Source organism: Brachionichthys hirsutus, chromosome 8 (assembly GCF_040956055.1).
Source record: "Brachionichthys hirsutus isolate HB-005 chromosome 8, CSIRO-AGI_Bhir_v1, whole genome shotgun sequence".
Taxonomy (NCBI): domain Eukaryota; kingdom Metazoa; phylum Chordata; class Actinopteri; order Lophiiformes; family Brachionichthyidae; genus Brachionichthys; species Brachionichthys hirsutus.
Window position 1 is genome coordinate 14,694,927 of NC_090904.1, and position 23,067 is coordinate 14,717,993.

The window sequence follows — 23,067 nt, forward strand, 5'->3', positions numbered from 1 at the left end:
AACACAAGTGCGCTGACTTGGCCGTGCCTCTGTGCTTGCATGTAGGAGTCAGTTTGTTGGCGGCGCTATGTGTGTGGGTGAGTGTGTTTGTGTGTCTGTGTGTATACAACACCATTATCGCTATGCTAAGCAGGAAGCTTTGGCAAGAAATATCATATTTTACACTAAAAAAGAAAATCAAGATTATCGCAAATTTTTCGTGTGCAGAATGTGCATACACTGTCAAGTGTGCATTTGACACTTTGTTTGTGTGCAGTGTCTGGAATGTTGTCTATAATTGTCTGTGCCTTACCATCCATCGCAGGGCTGATTTTCTCATGCTTTCTTTACTCCCAGTCACAAACTTGATCTTTTTTCTACAGTGGAAAAAAAAGAAGCTTCACTGACAAGTTGTTATTTTCTGTTTCAAACTGAACGATGCATACATAAGAGATTTTCTAGAAAGAGATTGCGTGTGGGGGGGGTAAACAACATATCTGCCAAGCAGGGAAACAATCAAGGCAGATAGCACTGAGTTGTCAAAGAGTGTGACACCGATAAAACACTGAGGTCCCACCCTGGGAAAATGGAAAACATTGTTCTGAACACAGTGTTCTCTACAAACTTGTGCCCATTTCCCTGCCTTGCTTCACCCTACAACTTTAATTTCTGCTACTTTCCAACATGCAGCTAAATGAACTTTTCTAGAAATGTTCCTTGTTGCTGGTGGGATAACAGATGCACTAAAAATGAAGCCTGGCCACGATCCTGTCGTCAGAATGCAGAGTACACAACATTGATTGGTGGAGTTGCACAAGGCTCTATTGTAGGACATCAGAATGACTCACACACTTACATAGCCAAATAACCATGAAAACTCAATGAACATACCAACAATTGGATGACTAGAAAGAATTTTATGAAATAAAAAATGATAAAACTTACATTATTGTGATGGTAATTCTTTTTTATATATTTTTTGCTTTGAAAAAATATGTGACATTTTCTAAGGGCATGGCAGTCTGACACAAGTTGGAAGCCTCTATTCTTTCGTTTTACTTCATTTGACAAGACTACATCTGCTTGATGGAGGACAGAGCATTTTCCATTCATCCAGTACTCATTATGACTTTCCAAGTTTTTAGGAGTCTGTTCATAATTGTGGACTTAGACTAGCAGAGCTCCATTTAGCCACACAAGAACATTGTGCCATGAGTAATGAACATTTTGATGTTTAATGTGTCATTTTTAAATGTAGAAATTACTTGACACACAATCATATTGATAACTTGAAACCTTTAACAATGGTTTCAAGTCTTTAACAATGCTTAGAACTGTGAACGTTTTGTGTCACCACATGCTTTTAGTGTCTAAAAGCCAATTGACATAAATTATTCTGAAGTCAAACGCTGTGCTAATGTTCACCACACAGGTAGACCGATTTACAGGGTTGGTGTGTTTGGCTGAACAGAAGCTGTGACCCGGACACAACCATGCAGTGGATGCTGTTAAATGGACCACATATGAGGTCATAAAATGATAAATTATGACGTTGACCAGTTTGTGTGCCATGAACACCCAGCCAGCCCAAAGTCCAAAGACAACCGGACAGAGAGGCCACTGGCCCTGATGAACACTGAGGATAGCAGTAGATGTTGCTGTGTTGGGTCAGGATCCTGCAGCTAGAATCCCACCAGTGCTCTGGCCCCCTCAGAGCTCAACTGAAGCCAGGAAGGCTGGGGCCAGCCCCAACACTCTGAGGACACCCTGGAGGCAGAGCCACAGCATTACAGGGACCCAGGAACAACGAACAGGAAACACAATGCCAAAGAACCAGAGCACTCCCGTACAGCCCCAGGGCCCTGGGATTGGAGGGGCTCCAAGGGACCATATGCACTCAAAGATCCTGCACAAATATGTAAGAAGGTCTATGTTTAAAGTCTGGTGAGAGTCAATATGTAAGCATTGCAGAAGTAAAAACTCTGATAGCAGAGCTGGAATTATAGGACAACATTTGGAGCTGCTTCAGGAGAAATAATCTCTTATTTATGGAAATAAGGAAGAACGAAAAGTCTCTGAATTTGTGAGTGAGTTTGTGTTTCATGTAATGAACATTCTGTCAATGCATTGTACAAAACAAGCCAACTACATGTTTGTTATTCACAGACTGAATATTGTTATATTTATTTGATTTTATATTTACAGTGATGGAAAATTGTAGTTCTTAACCTGCTGCTCGAATGTTCCCATGATTATTTATTACCTCCATGTGACACTTTGGACCCGAGCTCTTCTTCAACTTTGTAAAAGTGCAGAGGCAAATCTTACAAGGCCTAATCTGAGAGGCTGAGGTTATTTAACTCTTTAATTCAGAGGTTCAGTATTATTGTAGTGCTATTTTAGAAGAGATAACTATTTTAGCATGGTAAATCAGAACGAAGATCACAGCATGTAACATAAATTCAGTCAAAGTCAAGGTCCTCATAAACGTCTTTACAGGCTTCAGGGCAAAAAAAAAAATAATGCATTGAGTGAGATTATTTTGGCAATGACTGAGTAACCGAATGGACTGTAAGAAGAGCACGGATCCAGTACCAGATGAATATGGGAATGGGCGTGGATCATGGAAAGATCTGGATTAATTTGGGATTGAGTTGACAGTGGCAACAGGATGAGAGCCATGATAGCCGCAAAGGAGAAGCTGAATGAATTGATGCCGTGGAAACATTCCAACACTGCAGACAATGCAGCACAAAACACAAGACAGTCTTACACCGAGGAGATGACGATATTGTGGTCCGAATGAAAAATCCTCACTGGATGAATCCAAGATTACTACCAAACAGACTTCTCCTGGTGAGAAAACAAGAAGACAGAATGAATGAACTAAAGAAGTTAGTAATAAAAAAAAGGGGGGGGGGGGGGGGGATTGTCATGTTTAAAAATTAAAAATATATATATTTCTAGATTCTGCTTGATAATATATTTTGTAAATGAAGGAACCCTTATCTGTTAGGTGACTTTAATATTGTGATTAATATTACAAAACAAATAACCACATTATAAAAAAGATCAAGGTAATATGCAAATAATTAGGGTGATATTTATACAGACTGCACCACTCTAAAATATACTATATAGTCAGCCCCTAATAAAAGCTAGAATTGACTATTTTATAGTCATAAAATGACCTATGCTACGAGCTAAGAAAAAGAGGCAATGACATGTCTGGATGAAAAATGCTAACACAGATAGGCGCACTGGTTTTTGTGGAATGCTCCTAAATTATTCCTGAGAAACAAGGTTATAGCGATGACTTCATCGCATCGTCATAAAAGCTACCACGCATATGCATCTAAAAATGTCTGCAGACTCTTGATGATTGGAAAGGAGCAGAAATAACTGCATTTCACCCCCATCCTAAGAAGCTGAAGCTCTTTATGGACGCTGCACATCCAGGTTCCAGCGAGCATGAAGGTCGGCGGTAGGCATCAGGGGCGGGGCATACAGCCATGGAAACAATCATTGTTCAAACCTCAAGTAGATTTCTGTCTGCGGCCTCCACCATGCAGCATTTATCTGTTTTATTTATTGCATGAGGTTATTAGTATTGATTTATTGAGAACCTACAGCTAGCCTGATAAACCTGCTAATGAAGCGCGACATTTTCAAGTTAGTGGTGGGGGCCCAAATCATTTTTTTGAAAGGCGATGGAGTATTTTTCCAATTAAATTACAAGCAAGATGATTTTTCTTATATATTACATGTATAGACAATCAATGTTAAGAGTGATAGGTTTGTATTTAAGGAAAGAATGACACTTTGCTTGAATGAATGAATAAATATATTTATTAGATAGAATGTTAGAGTACAAGTACAGTCAAACAGTAGCATGTATTACAGTACAAATAAAGTCAAACATCCTGTCTAAGAGGAGCATTTCAAAAAAGCCCTTGCGGTCTTGTTTCCGTTGAAAGTCCTTCGTACATAAATCATCCACAATTAACAATACAAATTTAACAATACAAATAAAAATAAAACCAATATTCAATAACTCAATTGATGCAACGTAACATTAGAAAAATAAAAATAAAATGATTTTACACCGCCGATGCAAACTAACAATTAATCCAAAATAAATTACACCACTGATGCAAAACGACAATGAATGACAATAAATTACATAAATTACAATAAATTACTACACGATTCACGAAAGCAGCGTGAGCTTAGAAAACAAACTGCTTTACAAAAATGTCAAGAGCTCATTTCATGGGCGCTGACGGAACAAACCTCTTCATGGACCTGCAGAGCGTCTGACTCATCAAACACAAGCGTAACTAATAGAATTAAAGGCGGCTGCCCTTCATTCAGGCGTTGGCGTCACGGGGCCTTGCTGTTGTGTGCGCTGTCTCGCTCGCACGGCTCCCGACACCTTCAAATGAAACAGAGCCGTCATTAATGTTATTAGTTCCTCCCGTGTTTCTCCTGCAGTGACACAGTCGGAACATCTGCGGTGAGATAAGCGTAAAACTAAGGGGCAGAGCAGGGGACTGTGACATTCAGGGAATCGCATCTTGATAGAAAATTGTCGCTAATCCAGATGATGGTGAATTAGCTCAGGTGGAGGAAAAGATGGAGGGGGCAGCAGAGATCGACTAAAAGTCTGAGACGCTGACTGCCTCACCCTGTCATCACGTCCCTGGTATCTCTCATGGTTTCACCTCCTCCTACTTGACTTTCTTTTTCTCACTCCCTGACTTGGTCAGCGTCGCCCCACAGGACCCAGTGGAGCAATGGAGGGAAACCAAAACCATCCATATCAGCCGTGCACCTGATACCTCTTCCTCTTCCTGCCTGGTTTTACTCCCTGCTTTGCATTTAACCATAACTAATGAGGATATTTTATTTTTGATTCTGGAAAATCTGTGAAAGTGAGCAAATTAAAATCTCATTTTTTCTCTCTTTTAAAAAGGCTGTCTTCAGTGTGCGGTTGTAAAAATCCCATGTAGCTGTGTTTTCTATATATTTTGTGTGGTTTGTTTCCCAATGGTGACACTGACCTGACACATTTCCTTACATCCATCCTTCTCTGGAAGACCAAATGCTTTGCGTCGAGTGCCAGGTGAAATGTGCTAAAGCAGTTGTTAGCATCACTCTCAACTGGCTCCCAACAATCCTGGGATGGCTCCTGTGTGACAGTTTGCAATGACTGTTGAAGGCATTTCTCCATCCATCTGTGCTGCAGCTATATGCCCTGACCCAACCTTCCCCACTTCCTCCTCTTCTCTTCCATCACTTCTTTCCCCTGCTTCCACTGTGTCATTTATTCAGAGGCTGAAATGCCCCCCCCCCCTCTATTTTCTTTTTTACTGCAGCTCCAGAAGAACCAAACAAAGGCAGGAGAGAGGGAACAACAAGCAACAGGGGCCGTAAAGAAAGTCGCAGCCAGTGGAAAGGCGCTGGGAGTCATCCAGCATGTGAAATGTGCTCTATAAACCTGACTCTTCTTCTTTGAGTCATTTCTCTCTATTAATGACCCTGACTGAATTCTTGGCCTTCGAGAGAATACAAGGTGAAATCCATCACACTGAGGATTTTAGCCTGGTGTGCACTTTCAAAATAGGCCTAGAGGACACAATCATATGAATATTACTTTGTATAAATGACATTAACATGATATTCCACATTTCATTGCGGAATTCAGGGTTTAATGAGTTTGAGTGATGAGTTAAACCGGCGTGCATTCATTCTCGATTATTGCCCTAAAGATGATGTTGCAAGAGATCTTTTTTGCGTTCAGTAGCGAGGAGTCTTTTTTATGTACTCTGCTCAAGCTGATGTATGACCTGCAAGGGAATTCAGAGTGTAGTGTGCCCTCCACAGCACATTAAAGCTGCAGAAGTTTCATATCTTGCAGTATTTCAAGCAGCAGTTTGCCGACTTACCAAGAGTACGGCTAATAGTTTGTTTATACTTAAAATATTGGACATAAATCAATTTATTTCAAACAACTGCTGCACAATTATTGAAGTGTTTCACTGCTTTGTGCACCGCTTTTCAGTCTCTCCCTCTTTAGTAAGTTTCTTTATTGACAATGGTAAACAAGATCAAAATCAATATCCCCCGCCACATGAGGCTTGTTTCATGTGAAGACTTGTGAAAAATAGCAACAACAAAAAAATACATGCAACGTTCCCTGAATGGCAGATATGCCGAAAGAAAATGTCATAATAAATGTTCATCCAGGTAAAGTTAAGTAATCAAAGGGTTGGAGAAATCTGCAAAAAGAAACAAAAAGTATATTTGAATTTTGATTTTTTTTTTAAAACAATACTCTCATGTACCAACAGGGTTATGGAACAGCACTAAATTTAGCTTTGCCAGATAAATGCAGGTACAGATAACAACTGTTGTTCAACACTGCAGGTCTACTGCCTGCTGACCGCGAAAAATAATTGGTTACTCTCAAATTAAAAGAAGAGAGAAAATATGTTAATTTTCTTGCTGAGGTTTGGATGATTAAATGCTCTTTTTCTATTACCTGTTAAAGATGAAACAGAATAATGCTTTGATTAGACTATAAGCAGATCTGTCGAAACACTGACCAACATTTTAATGAGCAACACGTTGTGACATCAGAGGGACATGACGGCCTCGTCAGTTCACTTTGTTCATGTTCCTCCAATAACATAAGACAGACGACCACAGCGGGAACGCTCCCCAGGCCTGAAAGGGAGAACTGGACCTTCACACAGGTGGAATGTGCCATGAAGATGACATCACCCGGTGCAGGGGATGCTGTAATGAAGCCTGAAGTTAAATTAGAGCTAGCATTTTACCCTTATCTTCATGCCACAACCTGGTGAAGAACCGGACAGAGCTCAATCTCCAGGTAGCTGTCAACAAACCCACGCGCCGCCACCCTCGCCGTGTCTCCGCGGTTAATTAATTGAACTAATTAAGGGTCCCCGTGTCAGTTCCACTGCGAGGCAATGTCCGTGCCTCAATCCCACAATGCACTTGATCACAAGCTGCTGTGTTTGAGACGCTCCCAAGATGTGATTCATTAATTCATGAGGGTTGGGTCATTAAGGCGCGACACTTCTGCGTTACACGGAAGCATCGGTGAATGCACAGGAGAAATAGTGGAAACATGAAAGGTCGCACAGGCAAGCTAATGAGAGGGGTCAAAGAGCAAAGCTTAGGCCGAGGCTTTGAAGCCTGTAGCCATCTGGCATCCTCCGATATGCCTAATCAGCATTCATTTTAATTTGTCATAAAATGTAAGACGCTGCTTCGAGCTGATTCCAACATGCGTGTTTCTAAATAAGAGAAAGAATGTTAACACCCCCCCCCCCCCATTTCATCCGCTCCGTTATCTTTAAAGAACATGCAATGCAATTTTATCTGTTTTGACTGCTCGCATCGTAGCTAATTACCGAGCAGGGACATGACAGAGACTTATTTTATTTATTGTCTAAGGAACGGCTCTTTCAGGAGCCATTCAAATAATTGGATAAAAATAAGCAACTGAAAAATACGTACATATCTATGTGACTTCTTTGTTGTGGTCCTCAAAGCTAAATGCCACAATAGACCTAAAGACATTCATTGTTCTCTTCTAAGAAAAGCAGCAGCTTTTAAGTTTAGTTCACTGAAGTTGCACGACACGGGAAAAGATTTGCAGCCAAAGGCACGCATTTGAAGATCAAAAGACCTGTATTGTGTTTGTGGGTGTGCACGTGGGTAAAGACACAGAGGGACCCACCATAGGCTGCAGCCATAAGCAACATCTTTAAAGCATTTTATCAAACTGATGTGCTCCGTCAGGCGGGTGAGTCCAGATTGAATTGACTGAGGATGTCTTGTGTGGGAAGTCTGAAGTCGACCCCGCTGACCTCCAGACTGCACACAAACCCTTCATGTCTGTGCTACGGAGCACATAATGAAATGCAGGCAAGTGAAAGTGTTTCTGCACACAGGTGATCTCTCTTTCCCTGAGAGGTGGTCTGAGGGGTGGGTAAGCTAATCGGACAGACGACTGTGGATCCTGGAGATGTGACCTGGCAGGAAAGAGAGGCAAATCTTCCTCTCGTTGCCAACAGGAGGTCTCTTCTGGGACCAATGGACTGGGGTGTGTGTGTGTGTGTGTGTGTGAGAGAGTGAGAAAAGGGTTGGGAATGTGGATTATTGGACTCCATCACCATGAGTGACAGGACTGCCTTCAAAAGAAACACAACCTCCTTAAAAACCTCTCGTCACCTCATGTGACGTCGGGAAACCTTCAGTCAGCGGAGAGAGGGATGGATCGTCTCAGGCCGTGAATGGAGATGCTGCCTAATGTTTCCTACCTGTGGAGAAACGAATAGAACAAATGTTCAATGTTACAGAACAACAGAACACATCTGGCTCACAAATGTAAATCTGACTGTCTTTATAGGATTGACTTCATTCTATTACAACTAGTACTGTTATGACAGTGTTATTATTCCTATATGGGTTCTCAGAAATCGGGTGCTAGAGAGCAAAGGTAGTGTAAGAAGAGTAGTAAATAGTCTTTTTCCTGCAAGTGTTCAGAATAAACAATGATCCAGTGGGTCAATATCCAAAAAGTCAAAAAAGAAAACTGCAACAAAACATAAACGTAGACATGAAAGTAGGAAACGCTGGAACGTTTGACACCAACACAAAACACAAAATCAATACAGGGAGGAAGCAGCTAACAGAATGCAGGTGAAGGTGATCAGGACAATCAGAAACAAGGTGGACGTGAGCAATGAAACAAATTGGAACAGGGGACCTGACAGCTAATGGGTTACATTCAAGACTTCATTAAACAGTTGGATTGCTTTAAAATAGATATAAAAAAAGAGAGAGAGATCAATAGGGCAGGTTCTCCACAGGCCTGATTAGCCATGACATTAACCCAATGTAATTACCAGCCCCTTTGACAATTAGGAATATAGTTTGTATTAAATGGTTAGCATCTAATGTGATAATGAAAAAATTAAAGTCAAATTTTATTTACAAATCACAAAAGATACCTAGCAGGTCTAAACCATGTTCCCCATGACTGAGCAAACATGAGGACAGTATCTTTTAACAGGCAGAAACCTCAGACCAGACCCCGACTCCAGGAACAGCTTAAACCTCGTTTACAGAGATCACACAAAAAAGTTTCTAAAATTTGTATTTTGTGTGGATATTGGATAAACAAGACAAAAAAACCAAGTCTTTTTAAAGATGCCTGAACGCTCCGTAAAGTTTAACTGAGCTGTTGTTGGGTGATAATTCTTTGCTGAAGAATTAATGTTTCATATTACATGTTGTCATTTTACCCGTTAGTGATGAAAGCGGCTTTAGAATCATCTACCTGCATACAAACTGTCAGTGCGCTTTGGATTCAAAGAAAAAGGCTTTAACAGATAATTTGGCAAACATTTGAGTTGCTCTTGCTTTGCATGTGTGACTCTGTATGTCTATGGTGGGATGAAGGTTGGCAGCACCTATATTTAACACCCACACCTCTCCTGCGCGCGCGCACACACACACACATACACACAGAGCTCTTTCTGCGCAGCATAAGTCAAGAAAAGTGACAGTAATTCATCATGCATCATCCTCCAACCAGTCACGGCTGTCACCTTCGCCTCACCAGGAGAAACTGAACCGCTCACCGGATTTAGGGGCCCTATAGATACCGCTGATACTCATACTGCCCCGGTTCCGCCATGCTCTTGATGGAACGCACATTGACAGACACCAAAAGACTCCTCAACTAAAATAGAATTCCAATTTCACTGAATGATAAAACACAGAGCTCTCTTCAATTGTAACTAAACGAGATTAAAGAGGAAGGAGGAAGGGAGGCAAATACAGATCATGGCTTTATTAAGTATGGCAACAGAATTTAGCATGCTATGAGAGGTGGAGGGGGAGGCAGAGTGGGGTGTGGGGGGTGAGCAAATGAACATCTTGCGCTTTAGAAGGAATTTATCATAATGTTCGCGCTGCGAGATCATTTGCCTCTTGACAGGATCATTACGAGATTCAGTGCTCCCACAACCATTACGCAATTTCAGCATTCCTCCTCGGATGGAATTTTAATTGAATTAGCCCGGCTGGTTACACATGGTGCCAACGATAACATTTTCTGTCTATCTGGGCTCATTGAATCCACTGGGGGTGAAGAGAAGGAAGTGCTGACGCTTACAGGCAGGTCATGAAAAGAAAAGAAAGGGTGGTTCTGGTTCATTCCAATGCCCCCCCCCCCCCCTCCCCCCCCTTGTTCAGCAAGAACACACAACATGGAAACCACAGGGCCGGGCCGGCCCATCTGGCCCAGCTGCTTTATTATACACCCAGACCCAGTCGCATCTAAGTGCCCATGTAAGCTGAGGGCAGTGCTCGCATGATGAATGGTTGAGAGCTATACGTGTTAGTATTAACAGCCCCTGAGAACAAAGCACCACCGGCCACTCACGTCCGTCACCGTGAGAATGATGAATGATGCTGGGCGGGGAGAGGGAAGTGAGAAGCTGCCAGGCTGCAGGCAGATTCTCCGGACTCTGAACAATTCCAACAGAAATTCCTCAACAGCCCAATAAAAGGCTGACGTGGACTAAATATTAAATGGAAACACGTAATAAAATAGAAATACTATGGATTGTCTGGCAAAGCCAAAGTTGAACTTGAACTTATTTTAGTTCTATTCTCAAACAAGAGGAAGCTGTAAATGTAACTGTTGCCTCATACTAAGAAGGTTGTGTGTTTGAATCCCAACCTGGTGAGGCTTGTATTGGTTCTCACAAACCAGCTTCCAGGTAATCGGGTGCATTAGACAGCTGCCCCTTTGAAATGTGGACGAGGTCAAAGGAACAGCCTTTAATGTGCAAGCATTTGAACAATGAGAAAATGGGTTGCGTGTAGATTCAGACACAAAGACAGACATGTTAGGAGGTAGTCATCATGAATAAAATTCCAACCACATTTTATTTAGAAAAAAATGTTTAATCTCTCCTTGATGTGTGTTTATGTACAAGTAGTAAATCTGCAAAATAGGAAATAACAGAATATTTACACAATGAATGTTAACCTGCAAACTTCTGTCAATTGCTTCAAGTGTGAAACTCTGTAACTTCGTTATTGTAGAAGTTCTGCCAGCTCTGAGATTCATTTGCCTTGTTTTCCTCTAAATCTATTTAACTTCCAGCTGTGAAAAGCTGGAAAGAAAGACTGCTGAATAGTTCTAGAATCATAAAGAAGCAAGAAAAGAAAAAGTGGTGCCAGAACTGTACCGAACTACTCGATTTGGAAATGGGAAAAGCATGACTAAGCACGTCTTTAGAGCTGAGGAATAAGCATGTGATCCAAGATAATCTGCTCACACAGTGCAGACAACTTGTTTTCTGATTTGACTAACAAATAAAATCAAGCATAAACAACCAAGCAACTTTTGATCAGGCGACATGTTGTTCCTGTGACTCCTGGTGACATCAAAGATCAAATACAAGTCCGTTAATTAAAGAAGGCCTGAGAATGATAGCTGCAAGTTTCTCTTCAGATGCTTCTGGGCCAGTCTCGAAGGCAAGCAGCCATGCAATGGATAAACAAGCCACCTCCCCCAGTAGTCATATAATCAACCAAGTTAAAACTAGAATGTGACACAACGGCGCCTGATTGAGAGCACTTTGTGTTCTAAAAAGCATGACAGATCGCCAGCTGAGCAGTGTGGCTTCAGCTGGCTTTCCATCTGTGCTTTTGCAGGGAATGCAAGGAATTCATCCGCACTGATCAAAGCTCTGCTGTGAGCAGCACGGCGGAGGTCCTGTCTGAACGGCCATCTACGTCCTTGCAGTGTTAACCCCAGCAAATGTACAAAATGCAACACAATAAAAGCTGATCATGAAATAAAAAAATCAAGTACTGCAGTACTCTGTGGTAAACCAGAGAGAAATGTATACCTTAAATTGTAGACTTCTTTTGGCAGGTACAGAGTGAGCTGTCGGTCGACAAAGGAACACGGCTCCACACTATGCAGTCGGTTGACATTAATTTTGGATGTTGTGCTCACTATTCCAGGATGACAGAAAACATGGTTGTTTTTTTTTGTTTTTTTTTAAGGAACCTGGCCTAAAAACAGACAAGCAACAGCATTTATGATCAGCATAAAACGACAGCCCTAATGTTTGGTAGAAAAACAAGGTACAAGAGTTAAAGCAGCAAGTCACATTTCATCACAAAGACACAGACGTTCATCTGATGCAACCATTTCATTTTGATCCTTGATATCAGGAAAATAAACCTCGAGTTTGATCAAGTACCGCCACTTCCGACAAACCGAAGAGTGTTTTGTCTTTTGCGTACCGTCAAATGTACAATTTACACGCTGAAAATAAAATGATTACAAAAAGAAAGGAAAAAAATGGCAAACAGCTTTTGTTCATCATGAGAAATGAAAACACCAACAAGAACATTTTACAGACCACAGTTTGGTTTTTCGGCAAGCAGAAATAAAAACACAATATTGGAAATCATTATTTCTCACCACAAAAGTTAAAAACCCTGACTTCAAGGAAAACAGAAACAAAACATAAAAACTCCTTAAGAGCGCTGCAATAAAAAGAAAAGCTTAAGCCACACATGGCAACAGGCCAGTTTTGAAACAAGAGCTGCAGGCTAAGGGGAGCATCACTCAGACTTGTCCAGCTAATCAACAGAGGTATCTCACCTCTATCTGTCTAGCCCCCCTGCCTCCCGGATAAAAAGCTAAACCCCCCCCCCCATTTCAAAAGGACAGGTTAGAGGTGGAGAGAAACACTCACTATTTTACCCCGTCCCCTCTATTTGGGCATTAACATCGAGGAAATGAAAAAAGTGGCTTGAGGCTGAAAACAGCTTTCCCCACTTTGTTCCACCATTGAAGGGCTCGGCTAAGCTCTACCTCGCCGTCGCTCCTGTAAAGACATAAAACCGTCCGAGAGCACCAAGGCTTTGGCTCGGCTCTTAACAGGAAGATTAAATGACCCTTCAAGGGGCGGCTAACAAACTCAGGAGCCACAGAGTCCTAACAAACAGTGATACTTAAAGGTAGTGCAATGTAGCTACTTCATTTTCCAGTCGCTTTACCATGATCCACTGAACGGTCACGTCTTGGATCCCTGGATGCAAACATAACCGCGATAAAGCAACACATCCTGTGACTACATATTTATTTTTTCCAAAAGATTGCACTGGATGAATTAAAATTACAAAAAAAGTAACTTCATGTTATCACCATGACACCATGAATTGTCCTTGAGAAGACGTCCCGTGTTTTTTTTTTCTTCTTCTCCCCAATAAAAATCTTTTGATGGGTCACTGCTCAAACAATTCTTTTCAGTCACTAGGCATGTTCATATTTAAAATCATACGTAGAACATTCGATCTAACAAAATGTCTTTGCACTAAACAACATTCAAAGGAAACATGGCACAGTACGACTTTTTTGTTTCTTTTTCTGTTTTCCCCCCCGCCCCTCCATATTGGATTTTTCTTCTGTATTCGAAATATCAAATCGTGTTGTGTTGTATGTTAATGGTGTTTGTTGGTTTAAAATGAAAAACAAGAACCTGTTCTCCCTAATCTTTTCTTTAAAAACGTAGCTGTATTTATATATAATATCTTTATTGTCTTCCTTTGTAACGTTTTTGTAAATTGTGCAAATTCAGCAGTAATACAAGTGGTGAGAGATCAGAGAGTGGGCAGCTGATTACATTTATACAAAAGTAGCTTCCTTTAAAACTGTGGAGTCACATGACCTTGACAGCTTCTCTCCATTGGCTCATCACAGATTGGTCCATCCTGCAAATGATTCCATATAAGGAGTTCTTGTCCTGGCTTCCACTGTTTCGTTCCTGTCCATTGCTTCATCACGAGAAAACTCGTGAAACCAAAATCAAGCAAAAAATACAAACACCAACATCCACAATAATCAAATGTTTTCAGCTGACATGTTTCTCCATGTGTGTGTGTGTGTGAAACCCAGCCTGGTCCCGGTCGTTCACCAAGCACCAGCACACACACACTCCACGGGGCTGCAGACAAACACACACATATGTAAGCATACACAAGCCACATCCCGTGTCTCTGCTGATCCTCGCCCCCTCTCCGTTTTTCGGTACACTCCTGGAGTCCTTTCGCAGTTTGTCATAATGGTGGCGTTTGGAGTCTTATTTTATTTTAGGTGAGAGAGACAGATGGGAAGGAGGAGTGAAGAGGAGGAGATGCAGCCGGTGGGCGGTCCTCAGCTGGTCAGGGCCATTGTGTCGATGACCTGCTCCAGCTTGCTCCTCAGTCTCTGCCTCCTCGACTGCTCGTCCCGCTCCAACGCCGACAAGATCTGGAGATAGAGAGGTGAACGGGTCAGTCGCTGATGCCATGTTTCTTCAAAGCACGGAACCAACCTGCCCAAACAGGGCTGGAAGTGGACGCCTCACCTTGATGGAGTGTAAATCACATTGTAAAGCTGGCATTCCAATAATGGAATTACCCGTCTCTCTCTGCATGACATCGATTTCCATAATTTCACCCGCATAAACAATCAAAGCATACTCATCTCTCTACTGCTCTAGCTTTATATTATAACAGAAATGCCATTTACATCTGCCATCAATGAACCCAAACACTTCCTGAAGGGTTTTCTCATTAAAATCCTGCCAGTAATGGGCAGACTGGAAGAGAATGAAGATTGTCTCTCTGTTAAAGAAGACTGCCGCAGTATAGCTGCAATTACTGTAAATATCAAGACAGTCAAGTTGTTACTCCAGAAAAGAATCAAGATTAAATATCTGGAGGTCTTTCTCACCTCGTCTTTGTACTTGACAATGTAGGAGTAGATCTCGTGCAGGGCCGACATGCTGTTGAACTGGTCGGCGTGGAGACGCGACTGCTCCGCCAGGTAGGCACTCATGTCCTGGTCGCTGATGGCCGACATCCTCGAGATGTCAGAGTAGTACCTGGAAAAAAAACGAAAAACACAGTTCAGGTCTTGAAAAATCTTGATTTAAAACATCTTCAAGGAGTTTTAAGTTGAAGTGAAGGCACGCCGACGCACCTCTCTACCCAGTTCTTGTAGTTGGGGATGTCTTTAGCGTAGAGCAGCTTGTTGGAAGGAGAGTCCTTCCCTAGTTTATGCTCTGACGTTGAGCAGGAATCCATGAAGGTCTGGGCCACCACAGACAAACAGGCGTCTGTAATGCTGTTCTTATGGATGTCAAAGACAAACTGGGGGTTCTTAATCACATTCACCCAGAACCGCAGAGGAAGGCTGTGAGGATGGAGAGAATGGAGGGATGAGTTGAGAGAAGACAGAGGAAGAGATTGGAAAAATGTAAATTCAACACTATCAGTGTAAAATTTGATTTGCTGCCTTACGGTAGAAATACTTCAAAATCGAGCATGTTGGATTGTTTCCCACCAACAAAGTCCTTTCATTGAGTCACGATGGACATGCAAACCATCACAAACTCACCAGTTGCTCTTCCATGTGTGTCGTACATCGGAGTCTGATATGGAGTGTTTGTCTGCCTGCTCATCCAAAAAGTCAAACATGTACTTGATGGCGAGAGGCAGGGCACTTCCTCTGTGTGCTGTGCTGAAGATGGTCTCAAACAGGTCATCCACAAACTTCTGGAGCGTGCCCTGAGCAGGAGAACCAACACTGGCGTGATTACTTTGCAAAAACAAGCTACAAAATGTGTGTCCTAAAATTCAGATGATTGAAATATTCAAATTGTGCTGATGCGGATAGAGCACAGGTAAAACTGAATTTGTATTGCAATGGGTTGACTAATTAATTAACTAATTAACCGTACGAACCCACATTCTGTGTAATGTAGCAGAAAGTGTGTTATTAACTGCCGATATGCTGCGTTACCCAGTAATTATGAGGTAAAGCCACACACAACTGCAGAATCCTCACACAGCCCTCGAAAGCCAAATCATCGAGATATCTCTCCCCCCCCCCCCCCCCCCCCCCCCCCCCCCCGACTGTTCAACGCCTCCGTTTCAGTCTTCAAGCATCAGAGCCACCTTTTACAAAGGCCTATTTAAATTAGCCAAAAAGTGGAACGCGCTCTTATGGATTCATTCACACGATCACATGAGTGGATTTCATTCTTAATTTTACAGATGCTCCTCGCAGTTTGGTGGGAATAAGGCAAATACTAATCAACAAGTTTCCATGCAAGTCAGAATTAACAATTGCATGATTCCTCCTAAGATTTTCATGCTACTATAATGTCATTCTTAATATTTTAATGGAAATATGTGCTATTAAATATCTAATATATATGGAAATGTGAGACAAGCACAGCTGCAACTTTTGCTTTATGCGACATTTGGAAGAAAAATATTCACAAAACTTCACATTTCTTATGGAAGCTCAGATAAAGAAGCGACATTGAACCAGCCGACCATCAAGGACTATAAAATAGTCATTGGGTTGCATCTCCTGTTCCAGAGGAGATTTAAGCAGTGACGGGAACTCAATCACGCTCTGCTTAGTGGTGGCTAACAACTTAAAGGAAGAAATACACTTGGCCTTTGTTTCTGTGGGACATCAACACAAACTTCTTCTAACATTTCAGATAAGCATCTGGAGACACGCGCAGCGTAGCAACCTGAGTGCAGGCAGCCATGGAAGGATCTAGTGAATAATGATCAGAGGCTGAAAGGCCCTCAGGCCACCAGCAGAGGGTCCAGCAACGCCAACCAAACAACTCAATAGTCAAAGGTCAGCCTCCTAATTAAGACGCACACACTGGACGCTGTGCATATGTGTGTCTTTGTGCGAAAGGTTATGAAAAATGTTAATGAGCTTTCAGACCACCACCAACAAAGGTCATTGGTGAGGGCTGCTGGTGGAAGTGGGGTAAATAACACGGAGTGTGAGGTGTGTGTGTGAGGTGTGCGTCTGCAGCTTCTCAGCACCTTGGTGGCCAGCAGTCTGGTTAAATAAATCTCAGAGACCATCTTGCTGCCTCTGTCCCCTTCCCGCTGGTCCGAGTGGTCGTGGTTCTTCACCAGGTGCCACAGTTTGGTACCGCTCTCCAGGTCAGGCGTGATCATGGGCGTCCGGGAGCGGAGGCTGTCTGGACTGCTGGCCGTCCTCAGCATGCTCTCTGGAAGGAGGGGCGGGACACACACAGGGGGAGTTGAAAGAAACAGCATCAAGAGAGATCAGGTATGCAGTGTGTGTCGAGTTGGACGTGTCTTTTATTCAGATCCGTTTTAAAGATGAGGAGCTCAGCAGGAAAGGGAAGTTCAAAGGTCACGGCTGCAAGCAGTATTGAAACTTTCTTGTGATACTGGAGAGTATTAAAATCGTGTGATTCTTTCATTGGTTCATTGTGTTTTGTTTGAGGATGCAATTTTAACAATTCTTAGTTGTCTTACAAGAAAGTGTTATTTCAGTGATCCTGCAGAAATCTCATGCCTCCGGCCGAGAAGAACAATGTAATATAAATATAACGCAACATACGAGATCTGGATGCACGTCTGCAGTTTATGAAACTATAAATCTTTGACTAGATCAGCAGTTCACAGTTTGAATTAAGTTACACTGGAGTTAAACAAACATAAGCAAGAACCTCAACCCCCAACGTGGAGTAAAAAGCATTCCTGAACGGTGGCAGATTCTCCTTTCATGTCACTCCATCGTTAAATGTGTCTGTCGCGCTCTCCTGCTGCCCCTCCCCCTTTGTTGGACAGCGATATCCTATTTTGTGACACGGAGCATTACGCCTTCAGCTTGAACGCTTGTCACTCCCCGGCGAAAGCAACAAAAGATCGAGAGGTTCAAAATGTCAGCAGGGAACGTGGAGCAGGGAGAGCAGACTGAATGTGATGAGCGTTTGTGTGTCACAGAGGCAAAGCTCGGGAACAGAGTTACAGCGCGCCACAGACGGATTTAGAAAATACAAGACGAGGAAAGTGAGAAAAGGAGGCCTGCATCTCTGAGAATCGGGATGAAAACGCAGCTTCACCAGGTTCATTTATTGTTATTTTGCATCAATTGAGTAATTTAATATTAGTTTTATTTGTATTGTTAAATGTCGATGATTTATGTACGAAAGACTTTCAACGGAAACAAGACCGCAAGGGCTTTTTAGAAATGCTCCTCTTAGACAGGATGTTTGACTGTACTTGTACTGTAATACATACTACTGTTTGACTGTACTTGTACTCTAACATTCTATCTAATAAATATATTCATCATCATCATCATCAAACCTGCATTATAGTCATATAAAGTTCCTCCACCTGTACTGTACATGCAGTATATATGGACTCAGATAGAACACTGGTTGAGTACTTGTTCATCAAAGGCAGCGCCTTCCTTACTGGCCTCAGACTATGCTGTACAGCTCAGGGGATTCTCAGGGACTCGACGTCAGAGTCGGAGTTCCTAGGATTCATCCAAATGTTTCCACGAACCTCTCGTATCACCAAAGGGAACGCCATTCTCTGTGGTTTTACGATGGGATTGATGTAGCGCGATTTAAGGCAACATTGGGAACCTGGGTGAAACCTCGCCCTGATCACCACCAACTGTGTGAATATTGGGTTTTTGCAATACAGTATATATACACAAATTAAAGATCACTGTAATCAGAATACTTTGATTCCAGAGGGAAATTATATTTTTTAACAGTGCTCCACTCAACTTAGAAAGAAGAAACAGACTGTCACATAGCGCAGTGATAATAGAAATAATAGAAGGTTTACAATGATGCCTTGTATATTTGTATGTTCACTTTTTGAGGGGGGGGTGGTCTCAGTCTCTCTGTCCGTGTGCTCCTGTGTTGTACCAGGAGATGATGGAGGGGGGTGGTCAGGATGCTTGGTAGTTTCTGAGCATCCTTCTTCCATCACTGTCTCTAAAGAGTCCAGTGTCACCCCCACAGCATCACCTGCTCTACGGAGGGGTGTGTTAAGTCTGTTTGCATCTGCTTCAGCCCTTCTTGGAATGGAATGGACAGTGCACATTGATAAAAGAGTGACTGAATTCCACTTCCTTTTAACTGGTTAAGACAGATGGCACCAGAAGCAAAATGGGGATCTGTTTTAACACCAATTATTCTCCCCGTGAGATACGTCGCAATTTTCAAAGTCTAAACTGTGAATCCCCTCCAGACAGTTTGATTTCACTGCTATCCGGTTATACATATATTTGCATATGAAATGAACATTAAATGAAGTCATACAGAAGTGCCCTTACAAACACACATACGAACGCATATATGCATGCACACACACACCTTCTCTCGTACCGTATCTGCTGAGGGACTTGGTGAATGTGGAGGAGTTGGAGATGTTGTAGGCTGAGTTCTGTTTAGGCACCAGGGCAATCACTGAGCCATCTGTCACCTGAAAGAGGGATTTACACAGTACACCCGGCAGCAGGATTAATATCCAAACACACACACAGAATCTACTTTCAAAATCATTGCTTTACTACATTTACAGCATTGTTTTTAACCATAATTGTATTAGCAAAGGAAAAATCCCCAAAACAATAGAAACAACAAAAGCAGCCACAGCACTGTAATGAATTCAAAAGCACCAACAATGCATGAACAAATCAATGAGAAGTTATTGTTCCAACAGCCGAGCTTTATGGAGGTTCCAGCAGCAGGATACCTGGTAGTGAGCCAGCGTGTTCAGACGCTTCCAGTCGTTGTCTATTTTAGTGGTGACATCCTCATCCTGCAGGATGATACGAGCCATCCTCCCCTGCCGCCATTCTGCCAACACACACACACACGTAAGGTTGTGCATATACTGTACAGCATATTAACTATGAAAAAACAAAAAGAAAAAGGACTGGAATGAAAGAGCATTGACTGAACAAGTTACATTTGTTACAGTGCATAATTCTGCCTGAGAATGACTTCCCCTGGCATGAAGGACACCTCCTGCTCCAGAAGGGGTGGGGGGTACGCTGGTCTAACTTGCTCACCCAGGTCCATATCGGAGGCCTTCGGCCTCTGGGAGTACGGCGTTCCCTTGTACACAGCATCCAGCAGCTTCTCCTTCACCTGCGTCACGGTGTCACAGTTCAGGCTCTTCACCGTCACCTCGGGGGCGTTCTCATTCTCGGGGTTCACGCAGTGCAGTGTCTACGATGACAAAGGTTATATTTAGAACAGGTCAGCACAGACTGGAAGACCTAACTATTGAAACTCACTGAGGCAATGTGGAATCAATATTCATCAGTGGAACAGTGAAGCATACTGTATTATTATTATTACACATACATTTGTCACAATTTACACAAGCTGTATTTGTTTCCATGTTTGCACCAAAAAAAAAAAAGAAAACAGGCAAGAACTACAAAATATTTGTAGTCCATTTGATTTAGCAAGTGAAGCTTTGTAAGAATATTACGTCTATGTCCATGTACCATATGTGTGTGCATCGGTTTTAATGAGCAGTGTGCATGCGCACTGACCAGAGTCTTGTAGTCAATCTGCTGCCTGATGAGCTTGTCCTCACTGAGGGAGTAGCGGGCCTCTCCGGTGATAGAGTCTATCGGTCCCTTCTCCATTTGCTGCTTCATGGCACAGTACAGCATGAAGAGAGGCTCCCCAGCGCACTCCTGGAGGCAGGGGGGGGGGGGGGGAACGGTGGAAGAGAGGGAGAGGAGGAGAGACGGAAGGAGAAGTCAGGGGAGCGAAAGACGGAAATTCAACAACCAAAAATGTAAACGGAAGCAGAAAGTGCAAAAATGTTGCTCAACAACTCTCCAATTATATTTCTAATCTTCTTTAAGCCAAACAGTGGCAGAGCAGTGAAGGACAGGGCCATGGCCTGCGTTGGCTAAATACGCACACACCATTTTCCCTCCATGTGGGGGGAAAAAACCTCTTTGTTTGTGTGTGTGTGTGTGGAGAAGAGAGAGAGTGAGGGAGGGTGAGTGAGTGGCAATTGATGGAGTTAATAGAAGGTTAACGACTTAGGAGTGAGAAACGCTTGGAGAAGCACTTTGGCACGTTCGATGCATCAACCAGGCAACGAGCGCTGGGCTGCTGGGCCACTTTTGCTTTTTCGCTCGCCCTCACTAGTTCTGCTAGCCCTCACATTACGCTTTGCCTGATTATTATTTCCTCTTTAAGGGATAATTCCAATTTGTTTCAACTCAAGCCTGTTATTTGTACCTTTTACCTGGTTCAACGTTGACACGCCTTCCTTATTGTGGTTGCGTTGCTACACTTGTCTCGAGCGTTTAGCCAACATCTCTGACTTTGGAAGGATTACTCTCTGGTTTTACCTTCAAGTAAGCAGTTTATTATTACAGTTGCTCTCGCTCTGAGCTCTTCAGGGGCTTTCGATTAAATAAAGGGGCTGTGAGATAATTAAAAGGATGACAAATGTGGTACATACTGAATTACATGGCCTTCATAGACCTCACCAAAGCCTTTGACTCGGTAAACCGTCAGGTCCTTTGGCTGGTTCTGGCAAAGATTGGCTGCCCTGACAAATACATCCGGGTACTGAGACTGCTGCATGACAATATGTCAGCCACGGTACTCAGTGGCGGTGGAGACGAATCGGAACCCTTCCGGGTTGACACTGGAGTCAAACAGGGCTGTGTCATCGCTCCATCATTATTCTCCATCTTTGTTGCTGCTATACTCCATCTCATAAGCAAGCATCTGCCACAGGGAGTCGAAATTATGTATAGAACCAACGGCCAACTCCTCAACATCAACCGATTCAGGGCTAAAGGTCGAACCACCACCACGTTCATCATGGAGCTGCAGTATGCGGACGACAACGCCCTCGTAGCCCTCTCAGAAGAGGACCTACAGTGCATGCTCTCTGCCTTTGTGAAGGCATACAAACAGCTTGGTCTAGCCATCAACATAAAAAAGACACAAATTCTCCACCAACCACAACCAGACAGCAGTATGCCTGTCCTACCCCCAAACATCTCCATTGACAACATTTCATTTCATTTTCCAACCGCTTATTCCGCTATCGGGTCGCGGGCCAAGCTGGAGCCAATCCCAGCAGTCAATGGGCGAGAGGCAGGGGACACCCTGGACAAGCCGCCAGTCCATCGCAGGGCAACACAGAGACAGACAACCAGCCACACACACACTCACACCTACGGGCAATTTAGTGTCACCAATCAGCCTAGGCTGCATGTTTTTGGAGGTGGGAGGAAGCCGGAGAACCCGGAGAGAACCCACGCAGACACGGGGAGAAGATGCAAACTCCTCACAGAATGGCCACAAGCCGGAGACGAACCTGCGACCATCTCGCTGTGAGGCAACAGTGCTAACCACTGCGCCACAACCAGACAGCAGTATGCCTGTCCTACCCCCAAACATCTCCATTGACAACATCAGACTGGAACATGTGGACCACTTCCCATACCTTGGTAGCCTTTTATCTTCAAAGGCTGGCATTGATGACGAGGTACACCATCGCCTCAGTTGTGCCAGTGGAGCTTTCTCAAAGCTAAGAAAGAGAGTCTTTGAGAACCGCGACCTCCAAGCAAAGACCAAAATCTTGGTCTATAAAGCCGTGGTACTTCCCACCCTCCTGTATGGATCAGAAGCCTGGACTACATACAGCAGGCACTTAAAGGCACTTGAGACGTACCATCAGAGATGCCTCCGAAAAATCCTCAGGCTTAGCTGGGAGGATCGACGCACCAACACCAGCGTCCTGGAGGAGGCTGATATTCCCACCATCACTGCCATCGTTGCCCAACACCAGCTCAGATGGACTGGCCATGTTATCCGCACGCCTGACTCTCGCCTCCCAAAACAAGTCCTCTATTCCCAGCTCGTTGAAGGGAAACGGGCCCCGGGAGGCCAAAAGAAGAGGTTTAAGGATAACATCAAGACAAACATGAAGAAGTTCCACATCGACCTTAAATCTTGGGAAGACACGGCAACAGTCAGGGTGACCTGGAGAAACCTTGTTCGTGAGGGTGCTGCACAGTACAACAATGACCTCCGCCATGCTGCACAAGAGAAGCGCAGACTCAGAAAGGAGAGAGCAACCACCAAACAGGCCCAACCCAAACCC

The 23,067-nt window shown here is 43.2% G+C and overlaps 1 protein-coding gene across 1 annotated transcript in view; it reads right to left on the reverse strand.

The window, feature by feature from the left end:
• Positions 1–14,266: 14,266 nt before the first annotated feature.
• Positions 14,267–23,067, reverse strand: part of plxna1b (plexin A1b) — a 119,147-nt gene continuing 110,346 nt past the window's right edge. The window contains exons 23-31 of the mRNA XM_068742625.1: positions 20,477–20,623; positions 19,985–20,144; positions 19,666–19,769; positions 19,284–19,392; positions 16,954–17,144; positions 15,494–15,663; positions 15,077–15,289; positions 14,828–14,978; positions 14,267–14,362 (exon numbers count right to left, since the gene is read on the reverse strand). Of these exons, the coding sequence (XP_068598726.1) occupies positions 14,267–14,362; positions 14,828–14,978; positions 15,077–15,289; positions 15,494–15,663; positions 16,954–17,144; positions 19,284–19,392; positions 19,666–19,769; positions 19,985–20,144; positions 20,477–20,623 (1,341 nt within the window). The remainder of the gene's footprint in view (positions 14,363–14,827; positions 14,979–15,076; positions 15,290–15,493; positions 15,664–16,953; positions 17,145–19,283; positions 19,393–19,665; positions 19,770–19,984; positions 20,145–20,476; positions 20,624–23,067) is intronic.